Below are 22,124 nucleotides of genomic sequence, written 5' to 3'. Positions count from 1 at the left end.
TCCCTCTTCCACCAGGGATTTTCTGGGTTTGAGAATGGAGCTGCAGATGTAGGTCTGTCATGCATGAGGTGTTTACCTAATCCTTGCGCAACAACGGTGGCTTTAACGCAGTTCTTCCGCAAGGGATAGTTGCCTCGGTTAAGCTTGGTTTCAACTGGAGGAACATGTGTAAGCCTCTCGCGCGATCTCGTACATCGCCTTTGTCTTTGAATAATTCCTTCGTCGAAGGAACCTTTAAACCTGGACAGAGGATGCTCTGATACCATGAGAAATGAGAGTAGAACGATGAAGAGAATGGGGAAGATAGAATATCTGAGTTAAGATTAATGAAAACCAATGCCCAATTGTCTGATATACATGTCCTTATAAAGGCACAGATGTTCCTTATGTATATAGAGAAATTAGAAAGATTCAAATGGAGCCCGCCGCCTGTAGGAAATCATGATGAAATGTCATGGAACGTCAGGTCGCACCGCTGCTTGATCACAGGCGGCGGTGTTGACTGTGTTGGCGGTGATAAAGGAGTTAAAAACTCCCAACATACCAGCGCCAGCTAGACGGGTCACGTGGCACCGAAGACACAGGTATGGATGAATAGGATTTAACATAAAAGATTAGAGTAGTAAGAATAAGACACGTACCTGTATATCCGTTATGGAAATTAGCGGCTAGGATCAAATATAGGTTCACACATAGAACGGTCAGGATTAAACTTAGAAAGGATTCAATATAGAAGTAGGATTAAACGTAGAATAGGCAAACAGATCCAACGGCTATGATTTGTTTTAATATAGCCGTTATATATCGTTGTAACGGCTATGATTAAAACGTAGCAACTAACCATATAACAAATAGTTATATCATTACAAATACAAACATAATGTTGGAGATCGGCTTGCGAATTAATAAAGATTCAAGGCTAAGGCCGTTTCTCCTCCTCGTGTTCTCTTCTTCCCTTCTCTCTTTCTTCTTCCTCGTTCTTCTCTTGCACAAAGCTTCAAGATCGCACAGGCGGCAGGTGTTGAAGATGATGGCGATATGGGTACTATGTCCTTCTTCTTGACACTTGGACACCTCAACTCTGTTGTATGTTTTGTGTTCGGTTTGGGATTATGATGAAAGGAAAGTTCAATTTTTTTATAATGCCACTCTATTGGTTTCAACACAGAAAATCTACAATGAAAAATATGTTACCAATGGGATGCTTCTCTCGTTGTCCTCACGCAATATCCATTATCAGATATGGGCCATATCAGTTATCAAAAATCCGAAAGCAGACTGTATCAGATAACGATTGTGGATGTTGGCGGGACAATTTACGCGGACATCGATATTATTTTGTGGGTAGCGATAACAGATAACGGATACGAATGGCTTAGTTATCCAAAAAACCGTAAGCAGACTATATCAGATAACGATTGTTGACGTTGGATAGATAACTTACGCGGACATCGATATTGTTTAGTGGATAGCGATAACGGATAATGGATACCGTGAGAAATATCGAATTGAGATGCGAATGGCTCAATTGGTAAACAATAATATTGAAACTATCCACTAAACATTAATCGTAGAGGTAAAATTACCGAATGTCAGGTTTCTAATAATGTTGATCAAAACCAGAAAAACAACATCAACGATCGTTTCGTTATTTACTCAGCGTTCCAAAACTGTACACGTGTCTCGTGCAGGGTTCACCTACTGAACGTGCATGCAGCAAAGACGTCGCGTCGTACGTGCAGACAGATTAATAGCGGGTTTCCTCCTTTCTCGGTTGGGATTATTCTCCAGTTTCTTCTCTCTGTTCTTCACTTCAACGATGTCTCTTCCGCCATTGGAGGGGAGCTTCGTCCTCGGCCAAGGAACTGCCGACTGTGAGTTACCGACCCCGAGTTTTGGATTACATGCATGCATGCTCAGCCGCTGATTTAAGTGGAATTTTGTTTTTCAAAAAGGTCGAGCCATTACTGAGACTAAGGAGAAGACCCAGGAAGCGGAGCTCGGCAAGTCGCCGCGTCGGACGCCGCAGAGGAAGAAGCACAGGCCGAAGGTCGTGCGAGAAGCTAAGTCCCCGCGAACGCCGAAACAGTCGACTCCCAAACCCGCCAAACCTTCGCCGGAGAGCTCTATCGACGACGCGTTTGGTAAGAGCACGCATAGAAGAGAAGAAGCGGAGAAGACAGAGAGGATAAGTGGAAGATTTGTGAGACGCCGTCTGGATTTCAGCCTGGAAGGAGACGGCGGGTGGAGTGAGAGAGATCTGATTCGGTGGACGAGAAAGAAGCTCGCGATATTGAGACACGGGCCACTTTTCTATGGCCAGATTCAAGCTGGCGAGAGGGAGGAAATTCCGAAGAGAAAGAGGACTTCTATAAAACGCAGTCCTCGTCTTGATCTTCAGCCGCTTAAGATCTTCCGGGGAATAGACTCGGATTCAGCGATCGTAGTGTATACTTGTAAAATCGCTGACCCACCAGGCGAGGACAAGGAGAAGTTGTGGGAGTATGAAAGGCAGGTCTTTAGCGGCCGTGTCGACACCTTCATCGCCAAAATGCGCCTTGTTCAAGGTTTGGGCTCGACGATTAAACTGAGGCGGAAGTTGTAGATTTTTTTTAAGCGTTAATGATGTTGCAGGCAACCGGGGATTCTCCCCATGGAAGGGGTCTGTTCTGGATTCCGTAATCGGAGTCTTTCTCACTCAAAACGTGTCTGATCATCTATCCAGGTATGTTGTCGAAGAAATAATCCGATTAACTAATTTTTATAATTAAGTTGTAAGTAGTGCTTCAAAAATCAACCACAACAACTGATGCTGGCCTAATTATCGACCGGATATCATGATAGATTCAAGCGCTAGACAGTTGTATTGTACTTCTTTAAGCAGTATATTGTATTTCAACAGTTCATTGTCATTTACTTTAATGATGATGTCAGTTGGCGTTTTGAGGACAATGTTGATGACGATCTCATCATCATTGTCTTCGAGGCAAAAACAAATGCAAAAACACTACTTGCAAGCTTCTGATGATTTGTTTCCACAGCTCTGCTTTCATGTCCATGGTGGCAAGATTTCCTCTTGCCACTGATTCAGCGACGGAGAAGGGTAGAGAGACTTTGGATTCTCTAGACTGGGGGGCTGTTAGACGAGCTACTATTGATGAGATCTCCAGCACCATCAGAGACAGGGGGATGAATAACATGCTTGCAAGGAGGATCAAGGTGAGCTTGTAAGGAAGATTGTAGCCTTTTTTCTGCGTTAAACATTTTTTTAAGGGTTGAATTTTTACTTTTTAATGGAATAAGACGGGCTAGAAAGAAAATTTGCCTTTTTCCATATTGGTAACTTGTTTTGTGGTTTTTAAGGGATCTAAGTTAGCTAAGAAGATAGGTTAGATCTTTATTTATGATGGAGTTTTTGTGGATTTTTTTCTTTACTCTCAGGGATCTAGTTGAGCTTCGAAGAAAGAATGCATTTTTATGCGTTGGAAAATTCTGTGGATAACTTCCGGGGATCAGGGGAAGTTAGGAAGAAAGCATGCATATCTTTCTGTGTTGGAGATTTTTTTGTGTATTCTTTTCTTTTTGGTGGGATTAGGGTGATCTTGAAAGAATATTACAGCTTTTCTTGATTGAATTTTCTGCGTTTTTTTAAGGATCAAGGGTGATCTAATAAGATACATTGCAACCTTTTTTGGTGTTAGAAATTTGATGTGTTTTTTTTTTCAACGGATAAAGTGGTGCTGGGAAAAAAATTGCATTTAGTTTGGTGTCGGTGATTCTTATAGATTTTTTCATTTCTGAGGGATCAAATTGAGCTACAAAGAAGGATTGGAGCTTTTTTTTAGAGCTGGAAACTTCTTTATGATTTTTTTCAGATGGATCAAAGTGAACTAAAACGGAAGATGCCAACCTTTTTTTCCAAGTTGGAAATTTTCCGAGTTTGTTTTTTTAAAAAACTTTGAAGGGATTTCTGGAGCGCTTGGAGGAGGAGCGTGGGAGCCTTGATCTGGAGTGGTTGAGGGATGTTCCCCCGGACCAAGCCAAGTAAGGTCAATGTTGAATGGGTTTCTTTCTTTTTCTCTCTTCTATCTCTATGCAATAGCCAATCAATATGGACCCAATTCAGACGCTCTCTACCCCCCATTATAAGTACCCTGTAATGAACCCTAAATCACTCTTATGCAGGTTGAGCCTCTTTCAATTCTAGGTTTCTTCAGACAACGATCTGGGTCAACTGCTTGGGTCAACGGACTGGATGTAATGTAAATCTAATTGGATTATGGGTTTTCCAGGGATTTTCTCCTGAATATTCAAGGGCTGGGCCTTAAGAGCGTTGAATGTGTGCGCCTTTTGACCCTCCACCATCTCGCTTTCCCAGTAAGTTTTTTCATCTCAAGGAAGTAGAAAGCTTAACAATGAAAATGATTAACCGTGATCAATTTGACTCTTTTTTTATCAAAGGTTGATACAAATGTGGGCCGAATATGTGTGAGACTGGGCTGGGTACCCCTGCAGCCTTTGCCTGAGTCTCTGCAATTGCACCTTCTGGACCTGTGTGTTACTCAGAGATCATTTTTTTATTCAAAGAAATAAAAAACTCATTTAAATGTCTAATATTTATTTATTTTTAATAGTTATCCCAATTTGGAGACCATCCAAAAGTACCTTTGGCCTCGACTAAGCACACTGGATCAGCGGACCCTGTAATATATCAAAGCTAGCATCTTCAATAACTAGGAAAATGAAATTTTTTCATGACTTCCCCTTGATTTATTTTTAAAAATTATCTAAGAAGTGTCTTGTTTTATTTTCTACCACCTAGATATGAGCTGCACTATCAGATGATTACCTTTGGAAAGGTACCTGATAAAAAGAGGCAAAATTTTCTTCTTCACTAGACAAGTCCTATAATTCATAAAAATAAAATACTCATTTCAGGTTTTCTGCACGAAAATAAGACCTAACTGTAATGCCTGCCCCATGCGAGGGGAGTGCAAACATTTTGCGAGTGCTGTTGCAAGGTATGTGCCCATCAAACTAATCCCGAGAGAATTATTTCTGATTTAAATTTCAAGAAGATTATGCATTAGTTTCTTGTTTGATCGGCCTGAATAATTCCAATTTAGAATTTAGAATTCATAGGCACATTAAATTGCAATAACTTAGGAGAACAAAGCATAATCTTTGAACTGGAAGAATGTTTTGGATCTCATGGTTTATTATTTTTACTTGAACTGAGTGCAGCTCTAGACTTGCTCTGCCATGTCCTGATGAGAGAAGACTAGCAACCACTTTTATGGTGCACAGAGGACCCCCAATTCCTCAAATTGAAGCGAACCAGACCAGTTCCAGTAGAAATAATGAGCCCATTGTCGAAGAACCAGATTCCCCCAGGCCTGAATCTCCTCAGATTCCTGACATCGAAGACTTGATGAATGTTGACCCAGATGAGATTCCTGTTATAAGACTCAACACCGAGGAGTTCTCGCAGAATCTGCAAGACTATATTCAGAAAAACAACGGGGATCTCCAAGACTTTGATTTCTCAAAAGCACTGGTGATGATTAACCAGGAGGCTGCTTCCATACCCCCACCCAAGCTGAAGAACATTGGCCGTCTGAGAACAGAGCACCATGTGTACGCCTTCTCTATTACTTCAACATGAGCTGAAACACATTTGGAAAAAAAAGGTCTCCTAGCCTTATTAATCTGTTTGTTGAAAACTTCATGCAGATATGAGCTTCCTGATTCACACCCATTGCTGGGAGAAGTGCGTTAGAGCAGACCCAGTAATAAAGTTTCTATCTTTATTGGTATGTATATAAGTCCAGCTTATGATTTCAACATTTTCAGTTGGCGGAAAGAGAGGCGCCAGACCCCTGCCCTTATCTCCTCGCAATATGGTCCCCAGGTGGATTATTTTTCTAGTTATTTGAATCTAACTTTGTAAAATTATATAAATGGATCGTCTTAACCTAGATTATTAAAAAATGGCAGGTGAAACTTCCCCATTAGAAGAGGCTACAGAATCCTGTGTCAGTCCCCAGAGTAGCGAGAAGCTTTGTGACCAGAAATCCTGTTTTCCATGCAATTGTGTGATGGAATCACAGAGTCAAACTGTCAGAGGAACTCTCCTGGTAATTTTTTTTCTGCTTAGGATAATAGATCGTTGGAAGTGGGGTCCTTCATTTCTTTTTCCTCGTTCATTTCTCTGTCAAGGAGAAACTTCTCGGGTTCTGATACCGCAGAGAAACTTACCGTGTTGACTTGGAAGTAAGTTCCATTAAGCGGGTTCCTTCTAGTGTGGTTTCTTACTCTTCCCTTTCTTCCTTACTGAATTGCTTCAGCAAATTGAATGCTCCCATATGGAGCTCAACGCATATAATTATACATGAAATTATATCGTTGAATTTATGATGAATCTACCTTTTTTCAGATACCTTGTCGAACGGCAATGGTGGGGAAGTTTCCGCTTAATGGGACTTACTTCCAAGTCAACGAGGTAAGCTTTCTCTGCGGTATCAGAACCCAAGAAGTTTTATCCTTGATAGAGAAATGAACGAGAAAAAAAATGAATATACTTAAAAATCTTCGTCGTCCAGGTGTTTGCAGATCACAGGACCAGCCTCGTCCCTCTTGCGGTCTGCAGATCGCTTATTTGGAACTTGCCAAGAAGAACCGTATACTTTGGCACTTCCATTTCGGCCATATTCAGAGGTAATTTTTGGTAAATATAGAACTGGAAGAGAAATAATTAGGAAACAAAAGTCAGAAATTTTCTATTTCTGGAGCTCTTCTTTGTATTTCACTAGGCCTCGCAATTCAAGGGATCCAGAGCTGCTTTTGGAGAGGTGAGTCTCACTCACTACGCTGTAGATATGAAGTTATTCTATATTTTTTACATCAGGAGAGATCTGGATAGGAAATTTTAAATTATTCTCTGCCAGGATTTGTTTGTGTGAGGGGTTTTGACAGGAAGACACGTGGGCCAATGCCTCTTATGCCCAGACTGCATTCTCCAGCCGGCAAGGTGACCAGGAACAAGAGAAATGTAGAAATGGATGATGAGTAGGCCCCAGAAAAAAGGGTTTGCTTACTACGATTTTTTGGGCAAAAAGCAAAATTACTGATTGATTGAGTAGTTGGCTTGCTGAGCATCGATGATACATAATTTTGGGTTTTTCTCTCTTGGAACAGTCTCCTGTTGGTGTCTGAACCAATATTGTACATTCTTGTTTTCTCCTACGGTCAATGTAAAGTTGTATAAGTCGATGTTATTAATGGATTTTTATTTGACCCTTAGAGTTTAAAATTCATTTGACCCTGAGAGTGGGTATTACTCATTATACCATTACAGGCCGTTTCTGATATAAATTAATAAGGTTTAAAGCATGTGTAAGTGATTTGCCATTACCTTTATTCATTTATGATCTCATTAGGCTGGTTGATTTTATCATTTCGTATTCAAGTTACATCTATATTTAAAAACCTTGATGTCCAAAAAGTAAGTAAAGGTTCTTTCGCTCGTTGCCTCCTAATCCGGCTTACATGCCTATCCTCATAGAGACAAGTTTGTCGAAAGTTTGTCTCAGTCAGCTGTGGCACAGAGGAAACTAGAGTTTAGTTGTGCTCCTAAAGACAAAAATACATATTTCATTCACATGAATATGAAACATATACATACATACAGACCCATAGGGAAACAGTCTCAGAATTCAGCTTTCTTACTGGAGAGGGAAATGACTTTTTCTTCTGCAATCAACCTGCCAGTCAACATGATGATAATTAGTGTAAACTTTTAGAGAAAGTGGCTTACTTGTTTGGAAGATAAGGCTAAGCCTCATAGTTTCCTTAAGAGGATGGAGAATCCTGAGTGCAGCTTGTTGGTAAGAGAGCTTCAGAACACTACATAAATTGGCTAAGGGAATTACTACTACAAGAAATGTCAGGTCAGATATGGTAGACATAAATCAGCTTTCCAATATGGTGTTGATGGGTTAATTGGTCAGTGGTAGGTTCAGACTCATTTTGTCTGAGTTTTATATTTGATTCCATCGGAGTGAAGAGTGCTTGACATAGAAGGAGACCAATCTCAGTAAAAATATCATAAATATATTTATCCTGCGAGAGAATAATACCCTCAGGAGTATGAGACACTTCAATGCCAAGAAAAAATGTTAAGATACCTAACAAACTTACCAGCAAGATTTTTTCTTAGGAGAGTAACACCACCAGAATTATTCCCAGTTGTAATAATGTCATCAATGTGTACCATTAGCATCACAGTATTTCTAGGTGATATATGTTCGCACAACAGAGTATGCTCACCATTACTTTACTGGTACTTCCATAGTTTCGATTAAATCATTCAAATCATACCCTAGGTGACTATTTGAGTCCATAGAGGACTTTCTTGTGAGCCCATAGAGGACTAGAAGGGATTATCATCAAGGAGGGTTCATATAGATCGGAAAAAGTCCCAATGCTGGTTATCTTCTAGGTATGTCAGAATTCAAACAGTGTTCATGTTTTAAACTTCTGCAATTGTCTCTATATAATTTATGCCAAATTTCTGAGTATATCCCTAATCAAATAGTCAAGATTCATATCTTTAGAGTTTTACATCAAAACAATATATAACTGCACAGACACATAAATCTAATTACTTTCATTCTGTTAGGAACTAAGGTCGTGTCCCAAGTTTGGTTTGAATGAAGTGTTGTCATTTCTTCATACATTTCCCACTGTCACTAAGGATGAGCAATGGCTTCATGAAGTGTATTACGAATGTTGACCTGCTGAAGATTCATTAAAAATGTTTCATGATTAATTGACACATGCTGATGCAATAAAATATGACTGAAAGGAAAGGAAGTTGTCTCCTCATGAACTGGATCAGTAGATAATAGTGTATTAGAATGTTCATCATTGTTTGAGGACTCATTAGCATGATATTTTTCGTGAGACAGTTGATATTCCTCCTGGTACAGTGTTGAAGTAACGAGAGACTCGACCACAACTGAGGAGCTCGTTGGATAACAGTAACAATCTCATGGCCAAGAAATGGGTTTTGCAAAAGGTACCATAACTTAATTGAGAAGATATCCTAACTCTGATATTTTCAAACAGAGAAAGTGGAGGAGGCTCCAATAGATGAGGATGAGGCCTCGGTCCTAGATCTTGAATTACTCATAGAAAGGGTGGCACAAGGTTTGGAGCTACCTCTGTGTCATAAAACATAGCTTCATTGAAGGCCTTTTTGTTGTTGGAATAATCAACAAAAATCCATATAGTATCCTTTAGAGAAAACTTATTACTTTGGTTTGGATGAACATGAGCATAACAGTCACATCCAAATACCATAAGTTCTACAAGTTGATGAAACTTAATAGATGGGTATAAGGTCATAATAATATCACGTGGGGTGTGACCAGATTGATGATATGCAGTTAGTAGCCCACTCTTCTTCTCCCTTCTCCCCTTGCCTCCTCTCCACTCTAGATGTGATGAAAATGACATAAATTGATGTAGCCCAGAGTCTCACTTATTGAGGACCATTAGCAATTGGTGGCTCAAGAAGGAGATCCGTCTAGAAACTGACGAGATCTGTATAAAAGTACCTAAAGACCTACAAAATCCTCTCCCAAATTTTTCTATAACAGATTATTCTCTTACGGAATCCCCTAACATATTATTCATTGATAGAATCCTCCAGCAGATTCTTCTCTCACATAATCCTACAAAATATCTATGCTACAGCTTGTTGCAGGAGCAGATATTCTATTTTCTTGGTAGGATTTTCTTGAGCCACAAAATATATTCTGATATATTTCACATGCTCAAAATATGTAGAATATCTCTGCTCAGGCATGTCATGTTGTTAGTCCTCTGTTTTAACTTGTCAGAGCTATTTTTCTAAGTGTTTTGAGTTGTCTTTTCATGGGTATTGTCGTCAGTATGGACAACCCTCCCCTTGGTGTGGCATAGATAAGGTCCCCCTGTGCCCTTGAAAGAACATCATTGAAGTCTTTTGTTTCATGGAAACTATTTTTTCTCCCCTCAGAGTGTTCTCTTTGCTAGATAGTGCTTCAGTGATTGTGGACTCAAACAGAACCGCTTGTGGACTCAAGGGTTAGAGAAGCTATTTATGTCGATTCAAGACACTGTTACTTCAAGAAGAGCAAGGTTTGTGGATTCAAGTCATGTTTCACAATATTTATGTACAAATGTTGAGTCACATAATGCCAACGGGGGGGATGATAAAAGGGATCAACAAGATGAACAAGGAGATTCAACATCTTAGGAACCTTGCAGATATGTCTAACATTTGGACACATAAAAAAATCAACCTGTCTTGCTCAAGGAAATGACAAATCACGGATTTGTTCTGTGCACAGGTGTTTTAATCATAGGCTTTAAAGTTTCATTATGTTTTCTTGAATTCTCAATGTTTTGTCTCAGTATGGACCCTAGAACCCAACGCATGCATGCCATCTAATAATATGACCATATCTTGACAGGTGTGTGTCCAATGGATCCCACTAAACAGGCCAATGTCCAACATTCTCATGTGGAAAACTCTCGCTAGATGTCTGAATAGAACACTAGGTGTTCTTAACTCACCCTTGGAAATATCTAAACCCTAGCTCATTGGACTCGACCACGATTCCACCTTGACCTTCATCACTTAGGCTGCTCTCTTCACAGTTTACCAAAAAATTCTCAATCTTGTGAGATATGTTCTTATATACTAAGTGATCATGCATGACAGAATTTGCATAAGACATGATGGGCTACGATTGAATGCATAAGTGCTTCAATGAAATGCATTATCTAGTTAGGATAGACTTCACACTTTCTCTATTTGGTATATGTTCATACATATGAGTATATAAGTATCTAGAGGTTATGGCAGACTAATATTTGAAACTCGTCATTGCATATCAATCGCATCCATATTTTCCTGAAACTCTTCATTCGCTTATTAAAAAAATAAACTCTATCTAGGACGGGATAAAACCTAACTGAGAAAATCAAATTCAATGAGACGACTGGGTTGTCTCACAGTAAACACTGAATTTATAGTCTTCAGCCAGACTTCATAAAAATTTACAAAAGAAATTCTATCCCCATGTGAATGTATTTGTATTTTAAAGTTTACTTTGTCAAGGTCTTCAACCCCATGAAAGGTACCTTGACTAAGTGTGAGGAGTCAAGCAGTATTTGACCACTAAAAATATCGGTGAATAGACTCCAAGTCAACTTCCTAAAATAATATGAAATGTGATTCACATGTTTGGCTCAAATTCTTCTAGTGAAGGGTATCCAAGTGCATTACGCTCCTCATAGTCAAGTGGATGAGGATGCATGATGATTTCTTCCTTATCTTCTCCTTCATCACCATCTTATTTTGTGTCCTCTTGATGATCTTGTTCCTCAATTTCCTCATAAGAGTCAAGAGTAGCAGTAATATTTTTACTGTCATGATCTGAAACAATAAGGAATGAAGATGGGCACATAGACTCATCAACCTCATCCATAATTTGATCATCTTGGTCCTTAGGGACTGGGTAGTGATCACTTAAGTTCTCATGCTCCTCCATGCACATGGATAGTTTAAGGTCCTAATGGAAATGTTGGCTCGATGGGTGTACTATGTCCTCTATCATCCCTTCGTCAGAGGATAAGTTGGTTTCACTACAAAGATGAACTTCTAATATATCTAATCTTTTTATCATGTTTTCATTACTATTGTTGATTAGCTCTAGTTGCTCCATCATCTTCATCATCATATCCCTCACGGATTGCTCGGCGGGGGGAAAATAATGCTCATCCATGGGGTGTGTGGATTCGTCGCTAAGATAATAGTGGTATCTTTCTGAGTTTGTTTCCTTCTCAGGGGAAGGAAAACTCTCTCCATAAGGTGAATTCTGGTACCCACAAGTATAGTGTTGGTTTTCCTCAAATAGATGGAGGTGTTCGAGATGCCTTCGATCTCTAATTTCTGTACTATTTCCATCATGGTATGAATGCTCATAATTATCCCCAAGGTATGATCAATGAAAGCTTGTTCTTTCATTACCTCCTTATTTCATTTGAAATTCATACTCTACCTTGTCCTACGTATAAAAATCCCTAGCTACTCCCATAAACCACTCATGAGCTGCACCCTTGATGGAGAAGGGAAATAGTCTCATCCTAACAGTTTCAAGTGGGATGTGACAAAGGTGATCATTGCCATATGCTTAGAGGAAATCTGAAATAAGATCATAAGGACTTTCCATAGGATATCCATGAAAAACTGGTAAGAGATCAATCATGAAAGGCTCTACCCTAAAATTTGTGCCTCCATTAAAAGATGCAAGAATGCTAGTGCCATGCCTATAAGGCATTGACCTAGGATATTCTTCCGGGCATAGTCTACCCAGAATTTGATAATTCCAGGCCATAGGGTAAGCTTCTATACAAATTCCATAGATGACAGCATTGTAGAGGACACCTCCATAGCAACAATATATGTCGACTTCCTCAACATAGTGAGTGAAGTAGGGTAAGATCATTAGCTACTGTGAGATAATCACTATCTAGTTGTTCCTAATCCACCTATATAGTCAAGTATTAGACATAAAAAAAATATATAAGTAGAATACGGGAGGAAATTGAACTTCAATAAAATACGCATCGTATTATCACCAATGAAGTAAATCAATATAAATTGGACATTAATTCTCAAGCCGCATATACTAATCATCAAAAATTAAAATGAAATAGTCTAATATCTGAAAGTCATATAAAATTTTACCTTGATATTTGCCAACTCCTTTCCAGCAATAAAAATGGAATTTCACAATCACTTGCTCAAGATAATAATGAATTAGGTAATTGAATTCAAGCAAGTAAGTGAATACAAGTTCAAGTTTTTTTTGGTAAGTAAGAAAATATATTTTTATTTAATGAAATTAAAATTAAAATATACCAAATAAATCCAACTCAACAGTGAAAATCTACTCCAAAAGATGCCAATGCCCGGCAACAGCGCCAATTTGACGAAGGCGAAAATGGTTGTGCTAATTTTGTGTCGTTGTTTTTTTTGCTTCAATCAAATAAAATTATTTAATTTGTAAACTTACTCAGAATTTTATAGTGTTAAGGTCATATCCACAGGCATGGGCTCTTAGGGTTGATATTAACTATGAGTTGGAGGGTAAAAAAAAGAAGGGTCTAATAGGAAAATACTAATAGGGAATTTAATGATTATTAGTCTTCACTTGCTTTCAGAATTAGGAATTGTGTTGAATCTTTAGAAGAACATCAAGTGAAGCTTTAATATATTTCAATGGAACTTTCTACAATATTGATAAACAAACACCACTAGGTGTTTGTTGTAACATCTAGGAGAGAACAAGGAAGAATTTATAATGAAATCCCGCCTAATAATTTTATCTAGACCTCAAATTTTATAAGTTTGTGGCAGATGAATATTAATGATTTTAGGAAAAATTTTGATAATTTTTAGAAGTCATTTGGTAGGAGAGTTTTGAGGATCAATGCACAAAGGAAAAGTGTTTAATAAAATGCCTAAATGAAGTAAATGGATTTTTATGGATTTTTCATGAGGAACGAGAATGATTTTTAAGATGTTTTATCTAATTATGCATATAGATTAGGAATTTTATCTTCCCATATTTTATTATATATTTTTATAGAATTTTAATTGATTTAAAAGTATTTAAAAGGGTGGTGTAAAAATCGTTTAGAAGATGAGTCGATCAAGTGTTTTAAGAAATGCACCAGAGAGGTTTCGACCTTTTGTGTTTTTGCTCGAAATTGAATTATTTCAATTTTGAGAATTGGATTGAGGATGATTACTCAATCCTTTCCTATACTGAATGATATATCAATTAAATAAAAAGCACAGTTGAATTACTTACCAGATTTTTGCAGTGGATAGAGGTCGTCAACAACTCCTGACCTGTCTCCAGCCACGTCATCTTGCAGGTAAGTAGTCTTGAATGTCTCCTTTTTCCACTCTTCTCCCTCGTCAGTCTCCCTTCAGGTCACGGCTCCGTCACTGTCGTTGACCTAGAGACTCAAGACAGATGAGAACAAGATGGAGGATTGGGAACTCCTTGCGATCTTGGAGTCGTCGTTGGCTTCAGACTCCGTTCCCGATCAAAGTATTCCCTCCAGGTAAATCTTCTTCATTCTCTCTTCTTCTATCACTCTCTTCACATTCTCCCTTCTGGTCGTGCCACTATCACTGCCTTCGACCGAGAGAATTGGACGAAAATGAAAAAGGAGGATCTTCCCTTCCATAATTTTATTTCACAAGTGTGTTTGAGTTTGGCGGCGAAAGATAGATTTTTTGACGACTTATTGCACTTTATAGGTCATGAACGGTCCAAAGACCTTCCTGACTGATGTGGGATCTTTCTGTCGTCGTCTTCGGCCATGAACCGGCGGAGATCTACCTTTTTATCACCGGAGTGAAGTCTTCAGCGACGGAGACAACCGGGGGGGGGGGGGGTTGTTGGTGGGAAGGAACCAGTCAGGTTTATCCTTGACCGTTCGATATTCTGTTAGTGGGTTCAAAGGCTACGACCAAATCGTAGCCGTGGACCCTCTTTATTTCCGGTGGACCCTGCTCCATCAGCGCCGCCACATCAGCCTTGATTGACTACGTGCCCACGCGTGATTTGTCCACATCGACACCCCATGCTCAGTTGTCACCTGAAAACAGAAGAAAAACAAGAAAAAACATATAAGGATCTGATCTTGACCATTCAATCTTCAAAGAGAAGATTGACGGTCAAGATTATATAGTCATATTTAATAAAAGCCCGAACCATCACAGGCTTCGGGCCGGGTTGGCTCGAAGCTTGGTCTGGTTTGCTTTTATTTTCTTTTTAAGGTCGCGGCCCGATGGGCCACGATCACTCTCTTGCCATCCATGGCCCGGCCTGATTGCGTTTGAGAAGTTCTGTTTCAAAATCCCATATTGCCGATTTTTAAAAGTTGGAATAGTAAATAAATTTCGAAAACCTTATCAATATGAATTGAAGTAAACCATTACTTACCTTGGGTGCGGGTTACTCTCTCCTTTGGGTCGCTTTGAGGAGCCGGCATTGGCTGTGCCTGCGCTGCGGGTGCTGGTTGCGGCCTTGGCTGTGGCTGCTGTTGGCGCCTGTGGTGCGCCTACCTTGGATGTGTGCGCGTTGGCAGCTCCTAGAGAGCCCATATTTTTATTTGTTTTATAGTATTATTATTACTACTACTATTATTAGTATTAATACTATCATTATTATTATTTTTTCTTTCTACTTAATCAAAGAATTTGATAATATTTTTTAACAATGTAAAAACTCATTAAAAATGGGAAATTTTGCATAATGGATGAGAAATTGCATAAAAATGGAATTTAACATAAAAATGCAACTTCATTTCATTAAATGACTTCATAACTCCTTAAAAAATGTTGATTTACATTCATGATTTGTATTACATCAGTTGATGTATTATATGTGTTTCTGTTTTAATGGACCTTAGTAGCCTGATATTAGGATCAATCATTGAATAGGGAATGAAATGCCGGATGATAAATATCTACTTGGCCCATGCTGTGATTCTCCTAAGTTTTATATCTCTATAAGGAGATGGAGCGAGGAAGATAGATCAAATGAGGTAAGAGACAAGGGGTTGAAGAGAGATGTAAGACAATCTAATGAAGATTCCTTGATGAACTTCTTGGCTATCTCCTCATGAGTAATGACAGCATTCAATGGTATCCAACCTAAGCTTGTTAGGCCTCCTCATGAGGCCATAGTAGATAGCAGAATAGTTTTTCATTCTATCTCAATTCTTCATTTCCCACAAAAACAGCCATTGAAATATGAAGCCTTCTAGCTCAATGATTAATACAGAATTTTTAGTTTACCTTTAGTGGATGGAAATATCCATAAGTCATTTAGATTTTTAAAACTCTCTTAGATTCACAAAGCTGTGCTCCACTCAAAAATGGTATCTTGTACGTAGAATTATTTACTTCAACCCTTGATGGAAGTGTTAGAGTCCACAAGCACCAGATGAACTACGACTAAAAAATGTGTTTTTAAGTGTTTAGCAGGTACCTAAGATGATCTATTTATATAATCAAGTGAATAATACCTTGATCTAGTTCCTGACAGGGTTATCAATGAAGTTATGATTTTAAAAAATATTTTTTTATTAATTATGCTGAAACAGTTAGTACCAAACCCGACAGATATTTTATCTAAATTGAAAAGCTAACTACTTCATACTAGGCATGTTGAGAACATTTTTATACTATCCTCAACTATCTGATATAAAAGTCTCCTATTCCGCTCATTATCATCTTTCCAGAAGAACATTTTCTGCCCAAAAAATTTAAAACAAAGAAAGAGCTTAGAGTGATGTCCTATACTCAGTTGCATCAAAATAAAATATCCAGTTAACTTTTGATTGAGGTGAATGTCTGAGAGTCACCTTCTCATATGTATGAAGTGGAGCTCTACATGGACGCCATTTCTCGATTGTCTTCTGAGCTTATTTTGTAGGATTCAACTCAATCAACCTACTGATTGTCTACATACATGAACCTTATTCACGGATAGTTTTCTGTCATTTATTGAGTATATATAAATATTTGGAAACTAAATTAAAAATATTAACAACTGTCCAAATAACACTGAGTTTATTAATGCATATAAATAAAAGGTTTATAGCTGATCAACCATGTTGCACAAAATTCCATAACAAACCATAAATTGTGACTGTTCCTCCAGAAGTGAGTTTAGGTAGCTCTCAGATCCCCATCGCAAGAATCTTAAGGGAGACCATTTCGCATCACTTCTAAGCTTAGCGTAGAACATCTTTTAAATCTTTTTTTTTTTAGCCATTGCTTCTGATCGAATATTCTAGGGAATACATGGGAAGTTCCTTATACGCTGGAGAGTTAGGAACTAAAAGACATGCATCCTCTCATTTGAGCACTCCAGAGAAAATAAAAGATAAATAGAAAATCGATATGGCTATCACACGAGCAACTATGCTAAACATGGCATAATGCCTACACTCCGGAGTACAAGGAAGTGTCCTCTCACTGGGCGCTTCAAAGCAAATCATAAAAAATATAAAACACGATATCACAACTAATCACTTGAGCCAATATGCTAAATATGACATAATGCCGAGACTGTGTATCCTGTAATTTCCCATTTTAAGAAACAGGATCCGCACCAATAGTCAACCCTCGCTCACAAGAACTAAGAATACTTCACTATAATAGTAGTATATCAGTGGAAGCCAAAGGGGGGCAAACACAGCCCGGGGCAGTTCCTTATTCCCGCTCTTGCCTTCTATACAAAACTCAAAGCCAGAGGCCGGCGAAAACCCAAGAAAAACCACCTCCCTGGGAGAACAAATCACACGTCCCAGCCCTGCCTCTTGTCCCACGTCTCAAGCCGCTCCGCCATCTGCGCGAGCTGTCCCTTCACGCTCAGATCGATCACTTGGCCTTCTCCGCTGCCGTAGCTGATCACCAGCCCAGCGATAAGAGCAGGGTCGACTGTACTTTCCATCCTTAGCTCCTGAAACCCCGTCAGCCTTCTCATCTTCCTCTCTATCTGCTCCATCTGCCTTCTCTCCAGCTTCACGGCCGACACCACCGACACGGCCAACGCCAGCTCGCCCTTGCGCACCCTCTTCGAGCTCTCTTCTCCGATGTGCACCGGCTTCGCCGCCAACGCCGCCCTGCTTAAGGCGTACATCTCTCCGCTTGGTTTCGAAGTCTACCCGGGTTTCTGTAGAGAGAGAAAGACAGAGGAGTGGATAAGGAAACGAGGATAGGCCACGTAACGTATAAATAATGCGCGGTTCTCTCTCTCTCTATCTCTCTATCCTTCGTCTATTGGCTTCGCGGCCACACGCGGAAATCTTCTACCCAATCAGTAAGGATCATGCCGCGTTATTTTTTTCTCTTTTTTGTGGAGGGAAAATGATGGGAAAATGGGGCTGCAAGGCCATGGACCGTAGCCGGAGATATTTGTCTTTGTTCTGGGGAAGAATTGTTTTTTTTTGGAATATTTCCGAAGGCTGGGAAGTGGCGGCGTGGAGGTTTTGCGAACCTCAGATCTTTAACAGAGCGATCCGCGGATGAGAAGTATCAGGTCTTCAGGTGGGCCAATAAAAAAACATTACAAATTAAAAAATGATAAAATTTGAAGAAACCTAGAAGCATCCATCGACTTTACTGACCATGATCCGTATATTTATTTGGAACAGATGGCCGACAAATTGCGATTTTCAGAGAGAACGTTGGAGTTTTTGAGAACCAGGAAGGGCGCTCTTCGTGGAGGCAGATTATTCTATTTCTGGGAGAAAATACAATTAAATGTATGCATCCGAACAGTGTGTGAGGTCATTAAAACTGGTTCGTATTACAAGAAGAAGAGAAACCCATGATTTCTTGAAGCAAGAACTGCACTTCTTTGACCCCAAATATTCCACCACTGGGAGAAATAATCTGAGGGAGACCTAACTATTTCGACCGTGGGAGAAATAATTTTATTTTTTGATGTTTTTTTATATTGTTTTTTTAGGAGAAATAGTCTTTTTTATAATAACTTCAGAATGATTAATTTGTCTTTTAGGTCTTTCGAAGGAATTAATGCACCCGAGTGTCATTTAAGTGTGGGCGGACAATACTATCGCTGCCTTAAAACTCGCACACCTTTTTTGGAACTAGCAAAATTGGCGATTTTTTGTCAATTCTTCCTGACTTTCTCTACAGTATTTGGGGTATAGCACATAACAGTACGCCATGGAGATTCTCTTGAGTTATCTATTTATAGATCCTTGCCCTGTATATTTTACCTAAATATGTTTGGTGCATATTCCTCACTAAATTAGGAAACTCCTCAGACACTAGTCGTCATTCTGCTCCTACTAATCGTATATGAAATGCAAGCATCTCAAGAATTCAACATTATAGATGCAGTCCTAGTATGATTTAGTCCACTATGATTCAGATCAAAACCCATAGTCCTTGGAGGATATGACTACTATCAAATATGTGGTGCTAGTGTAAGAAACTGTTTGTCAAAAACGTATGGTATTTATGTGGGGATCTGGGGCTTTGATTGCATGATTGAAAACATCTTCTTCGTGCAACAGGTGTAACTCATTTCATAAATGATCTATAATGCAAAGGATAATTGCATTATCTTATAGGGAACGAATTCCATCCTTAGTTCTCTCATTGGGAGAACCTGTCCGAGCCGTTGATGTGTCCAACCTCTACAAGTATTCACACGATCAAGGGACTATAGGGTATCCTCTTCTTCTTTAAGTCTTCTTCAAGATCTAGTTTATCTTCTGACCATCAAGACCTTCTAGTGGAGTGAGTGGAGTGAAACAAAATGGAGGGGGGAGCAGGTCTTGGTGGCATGGGCACCTAAAATGGGTGTCCCCATATTCGTACTTGTTTATGGATGTTTCATCAAAGTCCTTATGATTAAAGTATATCCAACAACTTCCATTGATCTTACATATGTGAGCCTCTATTATTAACCAACCTTATTAAAATGCATTGACATATAGATTGATAAATAAATGATTGAATTAATCCAATCGATAAGTTTAGTTTCCAGCCCATTGGGTGTCAAGCTACACGTTTTGCTCTTAAAGCTACACATTGTGCTCTATATGTGTCGACATATAGATTGATTGATCAATGATTGAAATATCTCATGGAATCTATACCATGATTTGTTACTGTAATTGTATAATCCTGCGTCCCCGCCAAACTCTCAAATGAGTTAGGGTATAGTTATTAGTCAAACCCAAATGTCATTTATTTAGTACACATGTGTAATGGGGATTATTAGAGAATGTCTTCCCCAATATCTTCACTACCCTTTCTAGAGATTTTATATATCACATTTCTTGAGCCAATCTCCTCTTATAATGAGGGTGGACAATCCTATTACAACCACTCGATCACCTTCATGATCTTCTTGCCACATCTAAGCTAAAGCATGTTCAAATCCCAAGATCAAAGACTCATACATCTTAGTCAAAACATAGCTGTCTATGCACAAGATGTCATTTGTGTCTCAGGTAAACAGACCACTTATATGATCATGAAATGAAGCAACCTGATAAATGTTAAGGTATGCTATCATTAAGGGATTTATAGGGATCAACTCAGTAAACTATTCCCATAAAGAGTACCCAGTATATGTCCTAAGGGTCCCATCCATAATAGCCACAAGACTAGCCACACCTACTGTATATGCAAAATCACATAATTCTATTCTACTCTATCAAGATTGTTTCATATCTATCTCGAGTGTCCATTGAATAGGAATATTTGAAATATGTGCTTAAAGACTAATGCTCATTATATTATGATTTCATCATAATTCACTGAGTCATCGCATGAACTCATACAGACATATTTATTCAATGAACTTAACACATGATATTGAAGTGTGATTAGCTTGATTTCCATGTAATATACATCAGGTTGGAACTTTCAAATATGCCAAATCTGATCTAACATAATCCCTTATTCTTTATTTAGTGTTTTTTCATGTTATTTGTAATTATTATTATCATTATCCAAAGCAAAAATTAATGTGGTATACTACTAAATGTTAACGCACGTATTCGTTTTTATAAATTTCTCTCAGTGATAGATCCTTGGTAAGATAGATTTACTGATGAATCTTGACATTTCTAACTTACTTCTATGGTGAATTGGAACCTTCATTAATTATTTCCTTATGATGTTTTTGGGCATAAGTATTAGATGGAGCCTTCTTAGGCATTAGTATTATGGTTTATATAGTTTGGTTTCATCAATTGTTTATATGTGATGATGTTTCAATCCAAATTATAAGACCTGTGAAAGAGATATATATAGTACTTCTCTAAATGAAAGAAGGTAGCATTTCATTAATGGCTTGTCGATGATTCTATATATGACCTGGTAGCTCTATAATTTTAATTTGATCCAAAAACTGGTAGCTCTTATTTTTTCCTCATAGCAATCGTGAACTCAAAATTTCGAGTTATGTGATTTGAATAAATATGTATATTGCATGTCCAATAAATACAGAAAATGAGTCCCATTATGAGGAGGTTTTAAAATCACATGTTGTAGTTTGAAAGGATCCATTAGTGTTCACCCGTCCTGATACTGACATCGGATTACGATATTGGGACAGATGCTGAATCGGATATCAGAAATCACATTTCCGATATCCCTTTTTACTGATATCTGGATATCAGATAACGATATCGGATATCGGTTGCTACAGTACCGATATCCGATATCGTTATCCATCTCGATGTCGTCATCTGCCTCCGTCTCTTGGGAGGGATGACAATATCAGATATCGGAGTTGGGTATCAGATTTCGATATCCACACATGGAATGGTTGTAAAAATACATTTATTCGTTGAAGTTGTCATCGTGCAATGGTTGGGAGAGAATTTTTTAAATATGTTATCAGCTCGTTTAATAGACACAATTCAAAAATTTTTGTTTCTTCCATATGGGAGAATAGGATTCAGAGGCATAAAGAGAAATTTTAAGTTAATTATTACCTCGTTTAACATATAGGCTTCCGAATTTTTATTTTCTTCCATGTGGGATAATAGGACTTAGAGTTTTCCTCCGAATTTTTATTTTCTCCATTTTATGTGATTTTTACAACTTTAAAATGTTTTTGGCAAAAATTATAAATATAATCCCCCACTTTTTGATTTTCTCAATTAGAATTTTATAACTATTATTTCATCATAAATGGTCACAAAAGTTCAAAAAAACAGGATCACTGTTAATTTTTCATGGGCATGTTCCTTTAATGAAGTAAAATATGGTAATGATTGTTCAACAATATCTTGTCAAGCTTTTTAGCCCTATCACATAACTCTACTAAGTTGTAAAAAAAATTAATGGAGCTTGTCACGTGGCCCTAGTCTCCAACATTTTCTTATTGGCTTGGCCATTCCATCTGATTGAAAAGGGTCATTGATCCACCACAAAAGGAGTCCATTTATTATCATTTTTCTAAAAAAGGGTCAGGAAAGATGCAAAA

At 38.4% G+C, this 22,124-nt stretch overlaps 2 protein-coding genes across 2 annotated transcripts; one reads left to right on the top strand and one right to left on the bottom strand.

Annotated features, from left to right (window-relative positions):
* The first annotated feature begins 1,819 nt into the window (after positions 1 to 1,819).
* On the top strand, positions 1,820 to 7,084 carry LOC144707126 (DNA glycosylase/AP lyase ROS1-like). Its single transcript, XM_078580243.1, has 18 exons — positions 1,820 to 1,874; positions 1,929 to 2,567; positions 2,635 to 2,725; positions 3,042 to 3,219; positions 3,965 to 4,044; positions 4,293 to 4,377; positions 4,462 to 4,553; positions 4,635 to 4,703; positions 4,823 to 4,859; positions 4,939 to 5,021; positions 5,245 to 5,637; positions 5,734 to 5,770; positions 5,854 to 5,911; positions 5,998 to 6,137; positions 6,437 to 6,502; positions 6,603 to 6,717; positions 6,813 to 6,851; positions 6,948 to 7,084. The coding sequence occupies exons 1-18, from the start codon at positions 1,820 to 1,822 to the stop codon at positions 7,070 to 7,072; spliced, it is 2,382 nt and encodes a 793-aa protein (XP_078436369.1). The 3' UTR covers positions 7,073 to 7,084.
* Positions 7,085 to 17,141: 10,057 nt separating this feature from the next.
* LOC144706910 (ATP synthase delta chain, chloroplastic-like) lies at positions 17,142 to 17,854 on the bottom strand. The gene has a single exon (XM_078579995.1). The coding sequence runs from the start codon at positions 17,784 to 17,786 to the stop codon at positions 17,442 to 17,444; it is 345 nt and encodes a 114-aa protein (XP_078436121.1). The 5' UTR covers positions 17,787 to 17,854; the 3' UTR covers positions 17,142 to 17,441.
* Between the last annotated feature and the right edge of the window lie 4,270 nt (positions 17,855 to 22,124).

Source organism: Wolffia australiana, chromosome 8, assembly GCF_029677425.1.
Source record: "Wolffia australiana isolate 7733 chromosome 8, ASM2967742v1".
Taxonomy (NCBI): Eukaryota; Viridiplantae; Streptophyta; class Magnoliopsida; order Alismatales; family Araceae; genus Wolffia; species Wolffia australiana.
The sequence above is the reverse complement of the archived record's forward strand: the minus strand, read 5'-3'. Positions and strand labels throughout refer to the sequence as shown.

Bases quoted from the DNA above. Each gene is read 5' to 3' on its own strand.
- LOC144707126 (XM_078580243.1), top strand. From the start codon at position 1,820: ATGTCTCTTCCGCCATTGGAGGGGAGCTTCGTCCTCGGCCAAGGAACT. The intron at 5,771-5,853 runs GTGCGTTAGAGC...CAACATTTTCAG, and splicing joins CACACCCATTGCTGGGAGAA to TTGGCGGAAAGAGAGGCGCC. The intron at 6,852-6,947 runs GTGAGTCTCACT...ATTCTCTGCCAG, and splicing joins CCAGAGCTGCTTTTGGAGAG to GATTTGTTTGTGTGAGGGGT.
- LOC144706910 (XM_078579995.1), bottom strand. From the start codon at position 17,786: ATGTACGCCTTAAGCAGGGCGGCGTTGGCGGCGAAGCCGGTGCACATC.